The following is a 14,770-nucleotide window of genomic DNA, read 5'->3' as shown; positions in this document are numbered from 1 at the left end:
GTACTTTAAAGAGATTTCGAAACCAAAACAAAATAGAAAATAAATATATAAAACAGTACAAAGGAGGAGAAACAAATAAAAAAATGATGGGGGTGGGTCAGAAAAACTGAAAAGGTTTGGTTTGCAGAGGAGAGCATGTAATAAGAGGCAGGCTTTTATTTCCACTCCTTAATTAATCCCATATGCACCTTTACATACCTGCCGTGTATTTATATGTATCCACTACAGTTCTACTCTGAATTGGGTGTTCTTGTTTTCGAGATCTAGCATCGGAAAGCGTTCTGGGATTTCTTGGTCCCTGAGGAAATCTCCGGCCCGGAAGTGCTTTAAACTCTCCGGTGGCATTTCACTACTCACCCACCTCATAAAGTTTCTTCCTTTTCTGTTTTCCATTATCTGAATCTCTTTGAAAAACCCACATGCAAGAGTCCCAGTATTCTAGAGTGTCCTTCCTAACTATCAATAAACTACTTCGACATATACCCAACTTCCCAAGAATCTTTATCTAACCTAGTTGATCAATATTAATCCACAAGACCCTTTTGTAAAGCTTCAAGGTTCACTCTTTACCACCCATTTTGCACTTAAACCCTTCTGTTTCCATCACCTGGATTTCTCTATAAAATCCCACCTCAAGTTTCTCTAGTTCCTCACATTCATTCAGAGCAGTCTGTTCGCGTTGCTCTGTTTTCAGAACTCTGCTTTCAAGTACATCTCTTTTCTTAAATGGCCAAATCTCAGAGCATGTGCACAGTGAGGAACTTGCTTGTGCTTTCTCTGGCGCTCAATCTGAGCTTGATTATGAGGGTTTACTTTGACGGTGAGAAACAGGGGCTCTTCTTCTCTGTGGAGAACCAGAAGCAGAGAGGTCCATCAATTGCTCTAGACAAGGAAGCTCACGCAACCCAAAGGACTCTTCGGTCACTTTCTTTGTCAGGTCAAGAAGGCATGGAAAAAGTTATCAACCTCGACCAGTGAGTACATTCAATTCCATACTCTGTATTCAATTGCGTATTATCATTTTTCACCATTGACGTTTCTTCAAGTAACATATACCGTCTTATTAGTCTCGGCCAGGCTTTGTATATAATACCGTCATTTCGATTGTCTTCGAGTTTCCGCGGACTCCAAATTTTTTGGTCAAAGTGAATAGTGTGTAAAAATGCCCAGGGTAAAGTTGGCTTTTTCACTACTGCAAAAGTTTTGGGGGCATGGAGGAAGAAGTGATGATGGCATCTCGGATCTAAAAAAGAAGGTCAAGATATTATGTCAGAAACCTCACTTGACGTCAGTGATGAGATTTGCAAAGCAACACTCCCTATAATATTTCACCGTTTCTCTTATTTGATGACACCTGAGACTTGAGGGCATAATATGATTAATATTCCTACCTAAGTTTAGTTTAAAGCCTTAATCTTTGCACTGTTCTTGCTTGAGACTTTCCATATTGCATGATACAGTTGGAAAATGGAGCAAACCCTTTTGTTCTTGAGCACTGCTTGTTCTTGTTATTGACCCAAAAAGTAGTAGTGTTTTCGTTTGTTTGTTATTCTCTTGTGCGCCTTAAACTTTTTCTCACGGAGCCATGCGTTCAGCAACTTTTGCTCATTGAAAATTCACATGTTTAGTAACAAAGCTGCATAATTGAAGTGCCCAGATGCATGTTCTTATGGGTAAACTAAAAATAAACCCAAGCGTGTTTGTGGCCTTTTCTTTTCTAGTGTTGGCCTTTGGGCAAGTGTAAGTTAAAAGACTACAGTGTGTCGTGGGTGTGGTGTCCCAAATCTTTACAACTTGTGATTTAGCTTTTTTAAGGGTGGCCTTCATTTTTAGTCCCATAATTGGGGGACTCGGATCTTCTCCACCACTTTGTAGGACCTCTCAAGATTTTGACATACCCTCTTTAGGTCTCTTCCAAGTTCCAATTGACACTAGGGGACTTTGATCTGATGCTAGAAATGTATAAGATCTAAGCATTGATTCTTTGATGGAAGGGGACCCCCAAAACCCACCCTACAATTGCTGCCTTCCCCATTCTTTACCTTAATGTCTCCATGCACTTTCAGAATCTCAATTTTATGTTGCAGATTCTTATGTTTCTTCCATCCTTGGAGTGAACAGTACTTACAGTTTTTTGCTTTGACACTAATTTCCATGTATGAGACTGTCATTGTGTTTTTGCATTTTTACTTTGAAATGGGTAGGTGAATTTTGTAAAGATTTGGTGAGCTTTCAAGAATTCTACATAAAGATATCAGCTTTATACTATGCTTGGCTGCTTGTTGAACATGCTATCACCTGTTTGTATGAGGGAGAATTCTGCTCTGGTCCAACCCCATTGTATGAGACTGTCATTATGTTTTTCTCACTTTTATTTTGAAATGGGAAAGTGGATCTGATGAAGGTTTCATGAAATTCCAAGATTCTCACATAAAGATGTAATTTTTTTTATTGTCGATTGGTTCAACATGCACATGACCTGTTTGTGTTAATGCCTGACTGAATGCAGCGGTGATCCAACTATGTACGAAAAGTACTGGATGATGATGGGTGAGAGAACAACAGTCGTGATTCCTGGGTGGCACTCCATGAGCTATTTCTCTGATATTAAAAATCTTTGCTGGTTTTTGGAGCCCGAGTTTGCCAAGCAGGTTTTCAGATTACACAAAGCCGTGGGCAATGCCATCACTGAAGGACGTCACATTGTGGTTGGGACAGGCTCATCTCAGCTCATTTTAGCTGCGCTTTTCGCCCTTTCTCCCACAGATGGATCTGAGCCAATGAGTGTGGTCTCTACAGCTCCATATTACTCGGTGAGTTTTTATAATTTTGTGTTTGATCCTGTTGGTTGGTTTAATACTTAATCCTTGCTTTCAACGTTTACAGATTGGTTTCTAAGATGAAGTCACTGATTCACTAGTTTGCGTAATGAAAAATTTAGGCAAAGTGAAATGCCATTAGTGATGAACCAGATGGTTTATTCCCTTAGTTTTATATTTGTTTAAGGAATCACTTAGCTTGGTGGACATGCTTTTGTGAATGGTGTCCATTATAGTTTGAATTTGTTACAATGGTTTGCGATATCTTTTTCGGAAGTTGGTGGTGTCATCTTTATCATTGACTTGGCCTTTCATACATATGAAGAACTTGATTTTGGTAAGTTGATGCTACCAACATCACCATTTCATTTTCCAGACTTTCCTTCTCTTTCTTATGCCCTTGACTTGATAAGTAACTTACAGAATACCAAATATCTGGCTTCTAAACCGGTACCTTTTTTTAGGAACTTTTTAATTTACCAGAAGAACAAGGGCAGATGCCCCCTCCTTAAATGTTACTAAATCTTCTGTCCCCCTGTCTCAACTCTCAAGTCCTTTTTTATCCGCCTTGGGAACATTGATAATGTATATGTTCATGCATGTAACTAGCAAAATGGTGATATCTAGCTTCCGATTATCATATAGTAATGACTAGAATATTGTCTGGTACTTTCAAGTCAACTCTATAAGACTTGGCATGAAGTAAACATTATATCCTATCTGTAGAACATGTTAATGTACATGGTTTGTACTTGATGAATCTCTTTCATATTCTTCTCTCATTTCAAATTCAAGTAGGTTCAGAGTTTGGGGCTGTCTTGTTGCCATGATAGTTGTGCATTCTTATATGGAGCTAAAAAGATATTAGATATCACATGTTAGCATGTTATAGTAAAGTTGCATTCTGGTGGAAGTTAAAGAGCAGAAATAAAATGAATCTTCATATTAGCTGGCATGTCACGTCTAAGATTTGCAGTCTTACGGTGGTTCTTGATAATCTCTTTGCAGTCATACCCCTTGATGACTAACTACCTCAAGTCGGGCCTGTACAACTGGGCTGGAGATGCCAGAAGTTTTAACAAAGAAGGCCCGTACATTGAGTTAGTCACCTCACCGAACAACCCTGATGGATTTGTCAGGCACTCAATGGTGAATCGGATTGGAGGTATATTGGTCCATGATTTGGCTTACTACTGGCCACATTATACCCCCATTTCCTCACCTGCAGATCATGATATTACATTGTTCACTGTCTCTAAAGCCACTGGCCATGCCGGGACACGAATTGGGTAAGAATTGATCCTATCAAAGTTCATCATTTTCTTCCCGTTATGTTGCTCCACTGAACAGTTTTCTTCTTTATGAATACTCCAGGTGGGCTCTAGTGAAAGATGAAGAAGTTGCAAAGAAAATGATCAAATTCATAGAGCTCAACACCATTGGCGTTTCGAGGGATTCACAGCTCCGAGCCGCCAAGATCTTGGAAGTGATGACCAACACCACTGAGAAAAATGGCAGTTTGGATTCAGGGGAATCCTTCTTTGAGGTCAGCTACCACCTCATGGCAGAGAGGTGGCGGCTGCTTCGAGCAGCGGTGAATGGTGGCAGAATGTTTAGTCTGCCTGAGTTTGCACCAGGGTTCTGCTCCTTCCTTCAACAGGAGACGCAGCCTCAACCTGGTAAGTGAAAAATACCAAAAACCAGTAGTAAAGGACATTATTGATGAAACACAAAAGAAGAGGACATTATGAGTTGATTAATTTACCTTTGTCGGCAGCTTTCGCGTGGCTGAAGTGTGAAGATGATGCAGTGGACGACTGCGAAAGCTTCCTGAGAGGGCACAAGATTTTAACACGAGGAGGAAGACACTTTGGGGTTGGCCTAAAGTATGTCCGCATAAGCATGCTGGATAGGGACATAAACTTCAGTTTGTTTCTGAAGCGATTGTCCAAAATCCAGTCATAACATCATGACTGAGGGCTCCTTACTAATTCTTATGCCCAAGTTAGGAGAGGCTACACTGGTGTAAGGGGACACTGACTAAGGAGAAGGGAGTGTGATCAGTTGGTTCATATGTAGAATAGTAATAGAAAAGTACTGAAATTTGTACTCATCAATTTGATCGTATGGTGTTTTATAAATGAAATATACAGGGGTCCAGATCCAACCATATTCATTAAAATGGAAGGCAATATTTTTGTTTCCTTAATTCCAAGAGCAAACTTGTATATATATCAAATCGGTAATATAGGTAATTAACGGATCCAAAGACCAATCTGGCAATCTTTCATAAACTTGGTTCCTGTTGAGGCATAAGCTTGAGCAAGGAGCCCCCAAAGTAGACATGAAGAGCTTAGGACTGGCTGCAACCTCCTCATATGTCGCTAGAGGTGCTGGGTATGGAATGAAGTTGGAGGCTGCATCTTGCATGGGTAGTAGGCTCTTACTGGCTCAAGAAGTTGATGCTGCAAACAGTCGCACCACATCCAAGTCTCCTATGTCCCTCTCTATTCAACCATTAACCACATCATTGTTCATCTAAGCCTCATCATTTAGCTCGTGGATCCGAAAAACCCGTGAAGGCCCGCAAGTCCGATGGGCTTTTACCCGGCCCGGCCCGCGAGTCAAAGCCCGCTTCCGTGGGTAGAGGACCGGGCTTAGATTAGAGGTGTAAAACCCGGCCCGTCCCGTAAAAACTCGTCAAATAATAAAATATTATACATACATATTTTATTAGGTTTAGAATAAAACTATCGCATTATAAAGCAACTATATGAAGGAAACTTCTCGGGATCGATTCACACCATCCGATATGATCGGTATATATATTTAGTGACCCTGTAAAAATTTCATCCAATTCGGACCTCGTTTGACAATTAGAGTGTCCAGTAAACAACACTAATATGTCATAAAGGAAGACTCATTACCAAAATATGAACACCGAAAACCGTTTGCATATCTGAAATCACCTAATTTTTATCACCGATTGTGTGCGGTCGCATCAAGGAAACCCATTTAACAAACCCGAGGCAATGAGTATTTTAATATGTCAAAACGCCTCTTTTTTGGTTGACTGTAGGTATGGACGGTCAAACAATGTCCAAACGGGACGAAATTTTTATGAGTTCCCTAAATATATATACTGATCACATCTGCTGGTGTCGATCGACCATATTTCGAACTGGAGTTATCGATCTCTGAAGTGTCCACTAATGTATCATAACCTTTATATTAAGTTTATAATAAAGATATCTCATTTTGAAGCGACTATATGAAGGAAACTTCTCAGGATCGATCGACACCAGCCGATGTGATCAGTATATATATTTAGTGACCATGTAAAAATTTCATCTCATTCGAACCTCGTTTGACAAAATTTCCGATAAACCGTAAACACCACTAATATGTCCCAAATGGAGGACCAATTACAAAGATGCGAACGCCGAAAGCCATTTGCATATCTGAAATCACCTAATTTTTGTAACCTATCGTGCATGGTGATACTGAGGAAACCCATTTAGCAAAGCTCCGGTCAATGTGGTTTCAATATGTCAAAACACTACTTTTTTTTATTGACCGTAGGTATGAACGGTCAAACTATGTCCAAAACGGACGAAATTTTTACGGGGTCCCTAAATAAATATACTGATCACATCTGCTTGTGTTGATCGACCATATTTCGAACTGGAGTTGGCGATCGCCTAAGTGTTCACTAATGTATCATAACCTTTATATTAGGTTTAAAATCAAATTATCGCATTATGAAATGACTATATGAAGGAAACTTCTTGGGATTGATTGACACAAGCCGATGTGATCGGTATATATATTTAGTGATCCTATAAAAATTTCATCTAATTCGGACCTCGTTTAACCGTCAGAATTTTTGGTAAATCGAAAATATTACTAATATGCCCTAAGGGATTACCTATTACAAATATGTGAACGCTGAAAGCCGTTTGCATATCTGAATCACCTAATTTTTGTTACCTATCGTGCGCGGCTGCATTGAAGAAATCCATTTGATAAAGCCTTAGTCAATGGGGATTTATTATGTCAAAACGCCTCTTTTTTAGTTGACCGTTGGTACGAACGGTCAAACCATGTATAAAACGGATGAAATTTTTACGGATTTCCTAAATATATATACCGATCACATCTACTAGTGTCGATCAACCATATTTCGGACTGGAGTTGTCAATTGCCGAAATGTCCACTAATGTATCATAACCTTTATATTAGGTTTATAATAAAACTATTGCATTATGAAGTGACTATATGATGGAAGTATCTCAAAATCGATCGACATCATTCGATGTGATCAGTATATATATTTAGTGACCATTTTAAAATTTCATTCAATTCGGAACTCGTTTGACCGTCAGAATTTTCGGTAAACAAAAAATAACACTAATATGCCCTAAGGGGGGACCAATTACCAAAATGCGAATGCAGAAAGCTGTTTACATATTTGAAATTATCTAATTTGTATCACTGATCGTGCGTGGTCGAAATGAGGAAACTTATTTGGCAAAGCCTCGGTCAATGAGGTTTTATTATGTGAGGACACTATTTTTTTGGTTGACCATAGGTACGGACGGTTAAACCATGTTTAAAACGGATGAAATTTTTACAGGCTCCCTATATATATATCGATCACATCTATTGATGTTGATCGACAATATTTTGAAACTAGAATTTATTTGTGACTTTTTTTAGAATGTTTTCTAATAATTCTTTTATTGTTTCAAACCATTAAATTAGAGTATTATGTTTTTTTTTCTAATAAAAGCTTGTAAGACCCGCTTTAGGTAGGTGAGCTTGGATATTCATATTTGTGAAAATATGCGGTTTGGTCCGGCCCGTCACTTATTTAAATGTATTAAGACGTTATCAATTGACGCGACCTCATGAGAAAGGTTCGCCGCCCATGAACCAGATGAACTATCCGCCAATTTGCAACTATAGTTTCACCCTGTTCAAACCATCGAGATTGTAGATGTCGTTCCGGAATGGCCGCCGCCTCAACCATCTCCATCACAATCGGCGCCTTGCTGACCCACACTGTCGTTGAAACATCTGCACAAACAAAGAGGCCATAAGCCGGAACCCCTCGCCACAAACACGAACATGGAGGTTCTTCAGAAGCCTCCTGATGCCATCACGATCGCTCTGTCAAGGAAAACAGCAGCACCGCCCATTGAGATCTAGATATCGAGAACCAAGATCGCTCCGAGAAGAAGAGAGCTCTCCCATCTCTACTAACTAGCCCTCTATTTTTTGCTATAGTAGTTTGTTGTACCTAATTTTGTGTGTGTATATATATATATATATATATATATAGTCCATATTCAGAGTGAAGCTTCACTCGAAAATTATGGAGTGAAGTTCCAATTTTGGCACACTTTTCAGTCAAATTTTTTCACCATAAGCGATTCAATATTTAAATATGCTATTCAAGATCATCTCTACAAAATTTCATCTAATTCGGACATTGTTAAGGTATTGAAATTAGATTAAATCAATGAATGAATTAAAATTGTTCAACGTGAACCGTCCGTGTAAATCTCAATTTTGAAAGTTCAAACCATTGTCAAATTGGATGAAACTTTGTAGAGATGATCTTGAATATCATACATAAATATTGAATCGCTTATGGTGAAAAAATTTGACCGAAAAGTGTGCTAAAATTGGAATTTCACTCTGGATAGGGACTATATATATATATATATATGGACATCTGGCTAGCAAAGAAGAGTTTCTTTAATATATAATAGATAGATAGTTATCTGGCTAGAAAATATCAACATTATACAATGTTGGTTGAATTTAGAGAGAAGCGTTGCACTACTTTCATACTGTTTTCCTAAGAATTCATGCATCAGTTCTAAGAATGGCTAGCAAATATCAACATTGAAGTTGTTGACTGCGTATGAAGTTGGTTGAATTAGGGGACAAGCGTTTCATTAATTTTGAGAAATTCATAGAATTTTATGCATCCGTATTAAAAATAAATGCTAGGAAATCTACCATCGTAGTGATCGTACTTTGGTATTGCATGTAAGAATTTCACAATTTTCACTAGAGCGTTAAAGAAAATTCATATATACACAATTTGCCGATCTCTATTCCTCTGATTGAGTACCAAAAGTCATAGAATTTAGTAGATGGTAGTGACACACTAATTTCTCTAACTATAGACTTGAGTGCCAGAAGAAGCTCATATATAAATTTATTCAACCACCCTTCTGCCCCAACAATAACCCAACGTGAAGTAAGCCAGAGATGAAAGTGCCGATCAGAATATTGTTCACTTGTCAAGGTGAAAGTGCCTATTCAAAAAAAAAATCAAGGTGAAAGTGTTTGCCCCACCTAATTATTTGATGTACGTAAACATTAAAGATCATCTGCTGAGCAATCATTTATCAAACCAGCCAAACACACAAGGTCTTATAGCCTCATATAATTCCCTGCAAATTTAATCAAACTAAATATATTTCATAAAGCTCTAGTGAAAGACGAAGAAGTTGCCAAGAAAATGGTGAACTTCATAGAGCTCAACACCATCGGCGTTTCGAGGGATTCACAGCTCTGAGCTGCCAAGATCTTGGAAGTGATAACTAGCACAACTGAAAAAGTTGGCAGCTTGGATTCAGGGGCATCCTTCTTTGAAGTTAGCTACCACCTCTTGGCTGAGAGGTGGCGGTCAGCAATGACAGCATGTTCAGTCTGCCCGAGTTTGCCCCGGGGTACTGCAACTCCCTTCAACATGAGACCCAGCCTCAACCTGGTAATCGAAATTCACCATTACTATCATGACTTTAATTACCAAAACAAAAAAGGGACATTAAGTATGAGCTGATTACTTACGTTATTCTCTGCAGCTTTCGCGTGGCTTAAATGTGAGGACGATGCTGTGGAGGACTGTGAAAGCTTCTTCAGAGGGTACAATGTTTTGACTCGCGGAGGAAGTAAATTTGGGCCTTTGGGGTTAGCCCTAAGTATATCCGGATTAGCATGGTAGAGAGGGACATAAACTTGAGGTTGTTCCTGAAGAGATTATTATTATATATATTCGCAACATATTTTACGTGGCGTACCCACTTAATGTTATTGGTACATTTTTTTTTACTATGATTGTTTCTGATTGATTCTTATATGTAAATAAACTTTTGTTATTTTCACCGCGTGCATGTTAATTATACTATGATGTAATATGATTGAATGCGTACACTACATATCAGTGTCAAGTGGTGTGGCGAGTACACAGAATAATTACTCTAAGATGTTGATTTAGCCTTTTACTTCTGTTCTTCAATGTAAATCTTACATTGATATGAGAAATCCGTTTGTACAAATTTACTTGAAGATTAATCTAAAATTCCTATTTTGAACTCTGTACAATTGGAGTTTGGAAGGCAGTAAAAATTCAACACAAACCATTAATAATCAAAATAAAATGTAGTAATTTATTTCTATGGAATATAGATAAATACTTCAAAAATTGACTGAAATGAAACCAGATATAAGAAAGCCAAGAAGTTTTACCTCAACTCAGAGAAAGGATCAGAGGACTTTTCTCCTTCGAGCACCCCGACCACTCTTGTCATGCTTGCAGCCATGGCCATCTTCGGAATTTTCCCATGCCATCCATTTCTATCGAGTACTAGGTTTGTGCTAGTAATGCTTCAATAGTGCTCTCATGGATCCCATAGGTGTTTGAGACTGAGCTGTGTCTGCACCTCTGCATTGAACTCCAAGGAAGAGAGAACGAAAATGGATAATTGAACAAAGGCTTTATGAAAATTGAGTGTAGGATTGAGGAGGTATTTATAGGAAACAAGGACAACAAAAATAAAACTCAAACTAGAGTTTCTTGAACTAAGTGGAAGCGTTTCACTTATATTTGAACCATTTTATTTGAATTTGTTAAACCAGGGGACAATTGTTTTGTTGATAATACGCGACTTTCTTTGAATTTGTTGAACTAGATGACAAGCGTTTCACTTATCAAACGTCCTTCTTAGAATTTGATGACAAGCATGGAAGCATTTTCACCCATTTCAAGGAATGGTTACATAATTTGTTGAAGTAGCGGACAAGTTTTTCGCCGATTTTATGCGACCCTCACACAAAGTGACAAAACATATGCTTAGAAGACATCATTGTTAACGTCAATTAAAGAACATAAAATATTTTCACAGCATTTAAGGGAAGTTAGTAAAACTCATAACTTTTAAGCTAACCACACTTTTGTACTGAAAATAGATACAATATTTATAACATTTTATGCAACATTACAAAAACTTATAAATAAATTTATTATTAAATCATAACATTTACTCCCGTGAGTGTCATATGTAAGAAGTTCATATAATTAAGAAACAATTTTGAACAAAAATATTTATATATATATAATATTCGCACTAAGCCCTATTCTCATTTGTGCACATCCATTTTAGGTTTCAAATTAGTGCTTGTGATTAGACTTAGTACGAACTAAGCTGAGCATTGGCAGTTTTATTTATAGCTCTTTGTCTTTTTATTTTATTGAATCACCAACAATGATATGATTGTTGTGCGAGTATAGGTCGCTTCATTGTGTGTGAGGCTGTTATGTGATAAAAACAGTCACGCACCGAATTATTCTCTGTTGTGATGCAGAATCAAATTGCACCCCACTATATTGAAGCATTGTCAATGTAGATATTGTAATTTTCTTTTTATACTATATTCTAATTGAAATGTTTATGCCTTAGTTCTGTTCTTCAATGGAGATCTTACACTGTAACACTGATATATATGATGAATCATATGGAGATCCATAGTGGTGCTAAATCCTACTACAGATAAATTTTTAATCCGAAGTTTGCTATACATCAGTAGAGAGTAGAGACTAGAGAGTACCATCAAAATAAAAGGATGATTGAAATCAATCAAATCATTGAACGTAGAGACGTCAAATAATGATAGCAAGGCCAATTATCACCCCACATGGAGTAGAGGATTGGATCCAAAATTAAAATCCCTTTGATCACAAAGGGGATGTATAATTGCCAAATCAGACTGTTTCTTCTGGCAGACAAATCTAAGTTTATTAATTCAAATCTAAAATACCCCATTTAATCTTGTAGGAGATTAAAAGAGCACAAAAAAAAAAACAAAAACAAAACTGTTCAAAGAGTCAGAGATTACAATTCTGTAGAATCTGAAGAGAACTGTGACATCTCCTTAAATCACATTTAGAATTTTTCCCTTGCCATCCATTTCCATTCAGGACTAATTTCTATGAGTGACTTTACAAAACATGACTCTGCAGTGCCTCCTCAATTCACTCAAAGCACTCTGTTTACATTGCTCACTTTTCACTACTCTGCTTTCAACTACTTGGTTCCATTTCCTCTTGCTTCAATAAAATTGCCAACTTCTGCTCTCTGTCCCTGAATCTGAGGTTGGTTACGAGGGAATATTTGTGAGAAACATGGCTTCTGGTTCAATGTGGAGAACCAGGAGCAGAGAGGTCCCTCAAAGGTTGCTAACACTGAAGCTCTTGCAATTCAGACTACCCTTCTCTCTGTTTCTTCTTCGTCTGGTCAAGAAGACCTGGATATAATTATCAACCAGCTCGACCAGGTCCAGGAACGCATGCAGCCTCAATCTGGCAAGTGAAAATTTACGGCCAAAATTTACCACAAATCATTAATAATGAAAATTTAATACAGTAATTTCTTTCATGGTTTAGAATTAATTATATAACAAATTGACTGGAACAAATGAAATCAGATATAAGAAAGCCAAGAAGTTTTACCCTCAGCTCAAAAATGAGAATTGTGATTTAATCCTTCGTCGAGCACCTCTGGCAGCTCTTGCCATGTTTGCTCGAACTGAAATTTGACGATCAGCAATGGCCACCTCCCAATATTTTCCCATGCCATCCATTTCTATGCAGTTGTACGTTTATGTGACTGATGCTACAATTAATAGTGCTCTCGGGGATCCCATGCATCTATGATTGAGACCAGAGCCATGTTTGCACCTCTGCATAGGGCTCGTCAACGGGCCGGACTCGGCTCCGTCCGGCCCATAAGTGACGGGTCCGGATCGGGCTTTAATAAATTTAAATAAGTGGCGGGTCGGGTATTTTCAAAAATATAAAGATCCAAGTCCGCCCACTTAAGGCGGGTTTTTGCGGGCCGGGCCTTACGGGATTGTATTAGAAAAATAATTTAACACTCTAATTTAAGGTTTCGAAACAATAAAACAATTATTAGAAAACATTCTAAAACAAAAGTCACAAATAAATTCTAGTTTCGAAATATTGTCGATCGACACAAATAGATGTGATCGATATATATATTTAGAGACCGTGTAAACATTTCATCCAATTCGGACCACGTTTAACCGTCGGAATTTTCGGTTAACAAAAAAAAGAGGCGTTTTCACATAATAAAACTTCATTGACCGGGGCTTTGCCAAATGGTTTTTTCGTTGCGACCACGCACAATCGGTGACAAAAATGAGGTGATTTCAAATATATAAACAAATTTCCGCATTCGCATCTTGATAATTGGTCCCCCTTATGGCATATTAGTGTTGTTTTTGGTTTACCGGAAATTCCGACGGTTAAACGAGGTCCGAATTAGATGAAATTTTAAAATGATCATTAAATATATATATTGATCACATCGGATGGTGTCGATCGATTCCGAGAAGTTTCCTTCATATAGCCGCTTAATAATGTGATAGTTTTATTATAAACCTAATATAAATGTTATAATACATTAGTGGACACTTCAGCGATCGACAACTCCAATTCAAAATATGGTCGATCGATACCAGTAGATGTGATCGGTATATATATTTAGGGAACCAGTAAAAATTTCGTCCGTTTTGGACATGGTTTGACCGTTCGTACCAACGGTCAACTAAAAAATAGGCGTTTTGACATATTTAAACCCCATTGACCGGGATTTTTCCAAATAGATTTCTTCAGTTCGACCATGCACGATAGGTAACAAAAATTAGGTGATTTCATATATGCAAACGGCTTTCGGCATTCGCATATTTGTAATATGTCATTCCTTATGGCATATTAGTGGTGTTTTCGATTTACCGAAAATTCCGACGGTTAAACGAAGTCCGAATTGGATGAAATTTTGACAGGGTCACTAAATATATATACCAATCACATCGGCTAGTCTCGATCGATTCCGATAAGTTTCATTCATATAGTCACTTCATAATGTGATAGTTTTAGTATAAACCTAATATAAAGGTTATAATACATTAGTGGACACTTCGGCGATCGACAACTCCAATTCAAAATATGGTTGATCGACACCAGTAGATGTGATCGGTATATATATTTAGGAAACCCGTAAAAATTTCGTCCGTTTTGGACATGGTTTGACCGTTCGTACCAACGGACAACTAAAAAAAAGGCGTTTCGACATATTTAAACCTCATTGATTGGGGATTTGCGAAATAGATTTCTTAAGTTCGACCGCGCACGATAGGTAATAAAAATTAGGTGATTTCATATATGTAAACGGCTTTCAGCATTCGCATATTTGTAATAGGTCCTCCCTTAGGGCATATTAGTGGTGTTTTCGATTTACCGAAAATTCCGACGGATAAACGAAGTCCGAATTGGATGAAATTTTTACAGGGTCACTAAATATATATACCAATCACATCGGCTGGTGTTGATCAATCCCGACAAGTTTTTTTTTCATATAGTCGCTTCATAATGCGATAGTTTTAATATAAACATAATATAAAGGTTATAATACATTAGTAGACGTTTCGGCGATCAATAACTCTAGTTCGAAAATATGGTCGATCGATACCAGTAGATGTGACCGGTATATATATTTAGAGAACCCGTAAAAATTTTGCCCGTTTTGGATATTGTTTGACCGTCCGTACCTACGGTCAACAAAGAAAAATGC

At 37.7% G+C, this 14,770-nt stretch overlaps 1 protein-coding gene and 1 pseudogene across 4 annotated transcripts; both read left to right on the top strand.

Moving 5' to 3' along the window:
* The first annotated feature begins 687 nt into the window (after window positions 1-687).
* On the top strand, window positions 688-5,001 carry LOC126793831 (tryptophan aminotransferase-related protein 2-like). Of its 4 annotated transcripts, none has more exons than XM_050520460.1 (5): window positions 688-974; window positions 2,510-2,813; window positions 3,828-4,108; window positions 4,194-4,498; window positions 4,597-5,001. In XM_050520460.1, the coding sequence occupies exons 1-5, from the start codon at window positions 727-729 to the stop codon at window positions 4,782-4,784; spliced, it is 1,326 nt and encodes a 441-aa protein (XP_050376417.1). In that variant the 5' UTR covers window positions 688-726; the 3' UTR covers window positions 4,785-5,001. The 4 variants fall into 4 exon arrangements, with proteins under 4 accessions (XP_050376417.1, XP_050376419.1, XP_050376418.1 ...); XM_050520462.1 differs by lacking the exon at window positions 688-974 and adding an exon at window positions 1,815-1,907; XM_050520461.1 differs by lacking the exon at window positions 688-974 and adding an exon at window positions 1,936-2,200.
* Window positions 5,002-5,163: 162 nt separating this feature from the next.
* Window positions 5,164-9,971, top strand: LOC126795375 (tryptophan aminotransferase-related protein 2-like; annotated as a pseudogene).
* The last annotated feature ends 4,799 nt before the right edge of the window (window positions 9,972-14,770 follow it).

This window comes from Argentina anserina, chromosome 5, assembly GCF_933775445.1.
Source record: "Argentina anserina chromosome 5, drPotAnse1.1, whole genome shotgun sequence".
Classification (NCBI taxonomy): domain Eukaryota; kingdom Viridiplantae; phylum Streptophyta; class Magnoliopsida; order Rosales; family Rosaceae; genus Argentina; species Argentina anserina.
This window is presented reverse-complemented; position numbering and strand designations above follow the sequence as displayed.

Excerpts from the sequence above, each read along its gene's own strand:
- LOC126793831 (XM_050520460.1), top strand. The coding sequence starts at position 727 with ATGGCCAAATCTCAGAGCATGTGCACAGTGAGGAACTTGCTTGTGCTT. Across the intron at positions 975-2,509 it reads AAAGTTATCAACCTCGACCA|CGGTGATCCAACTATGTACG; the intron begins GTGAGTACATTC and ends GACTGAATGCAG. Across the intron at positions 4,499-4,596 it reads GGAGACGCAGCCTCAACCTG|CTTTCGCGTGGCTGAAGTGT; the intron begins GTAAGTGAAAAA and ends CTTTGTCGGCAG.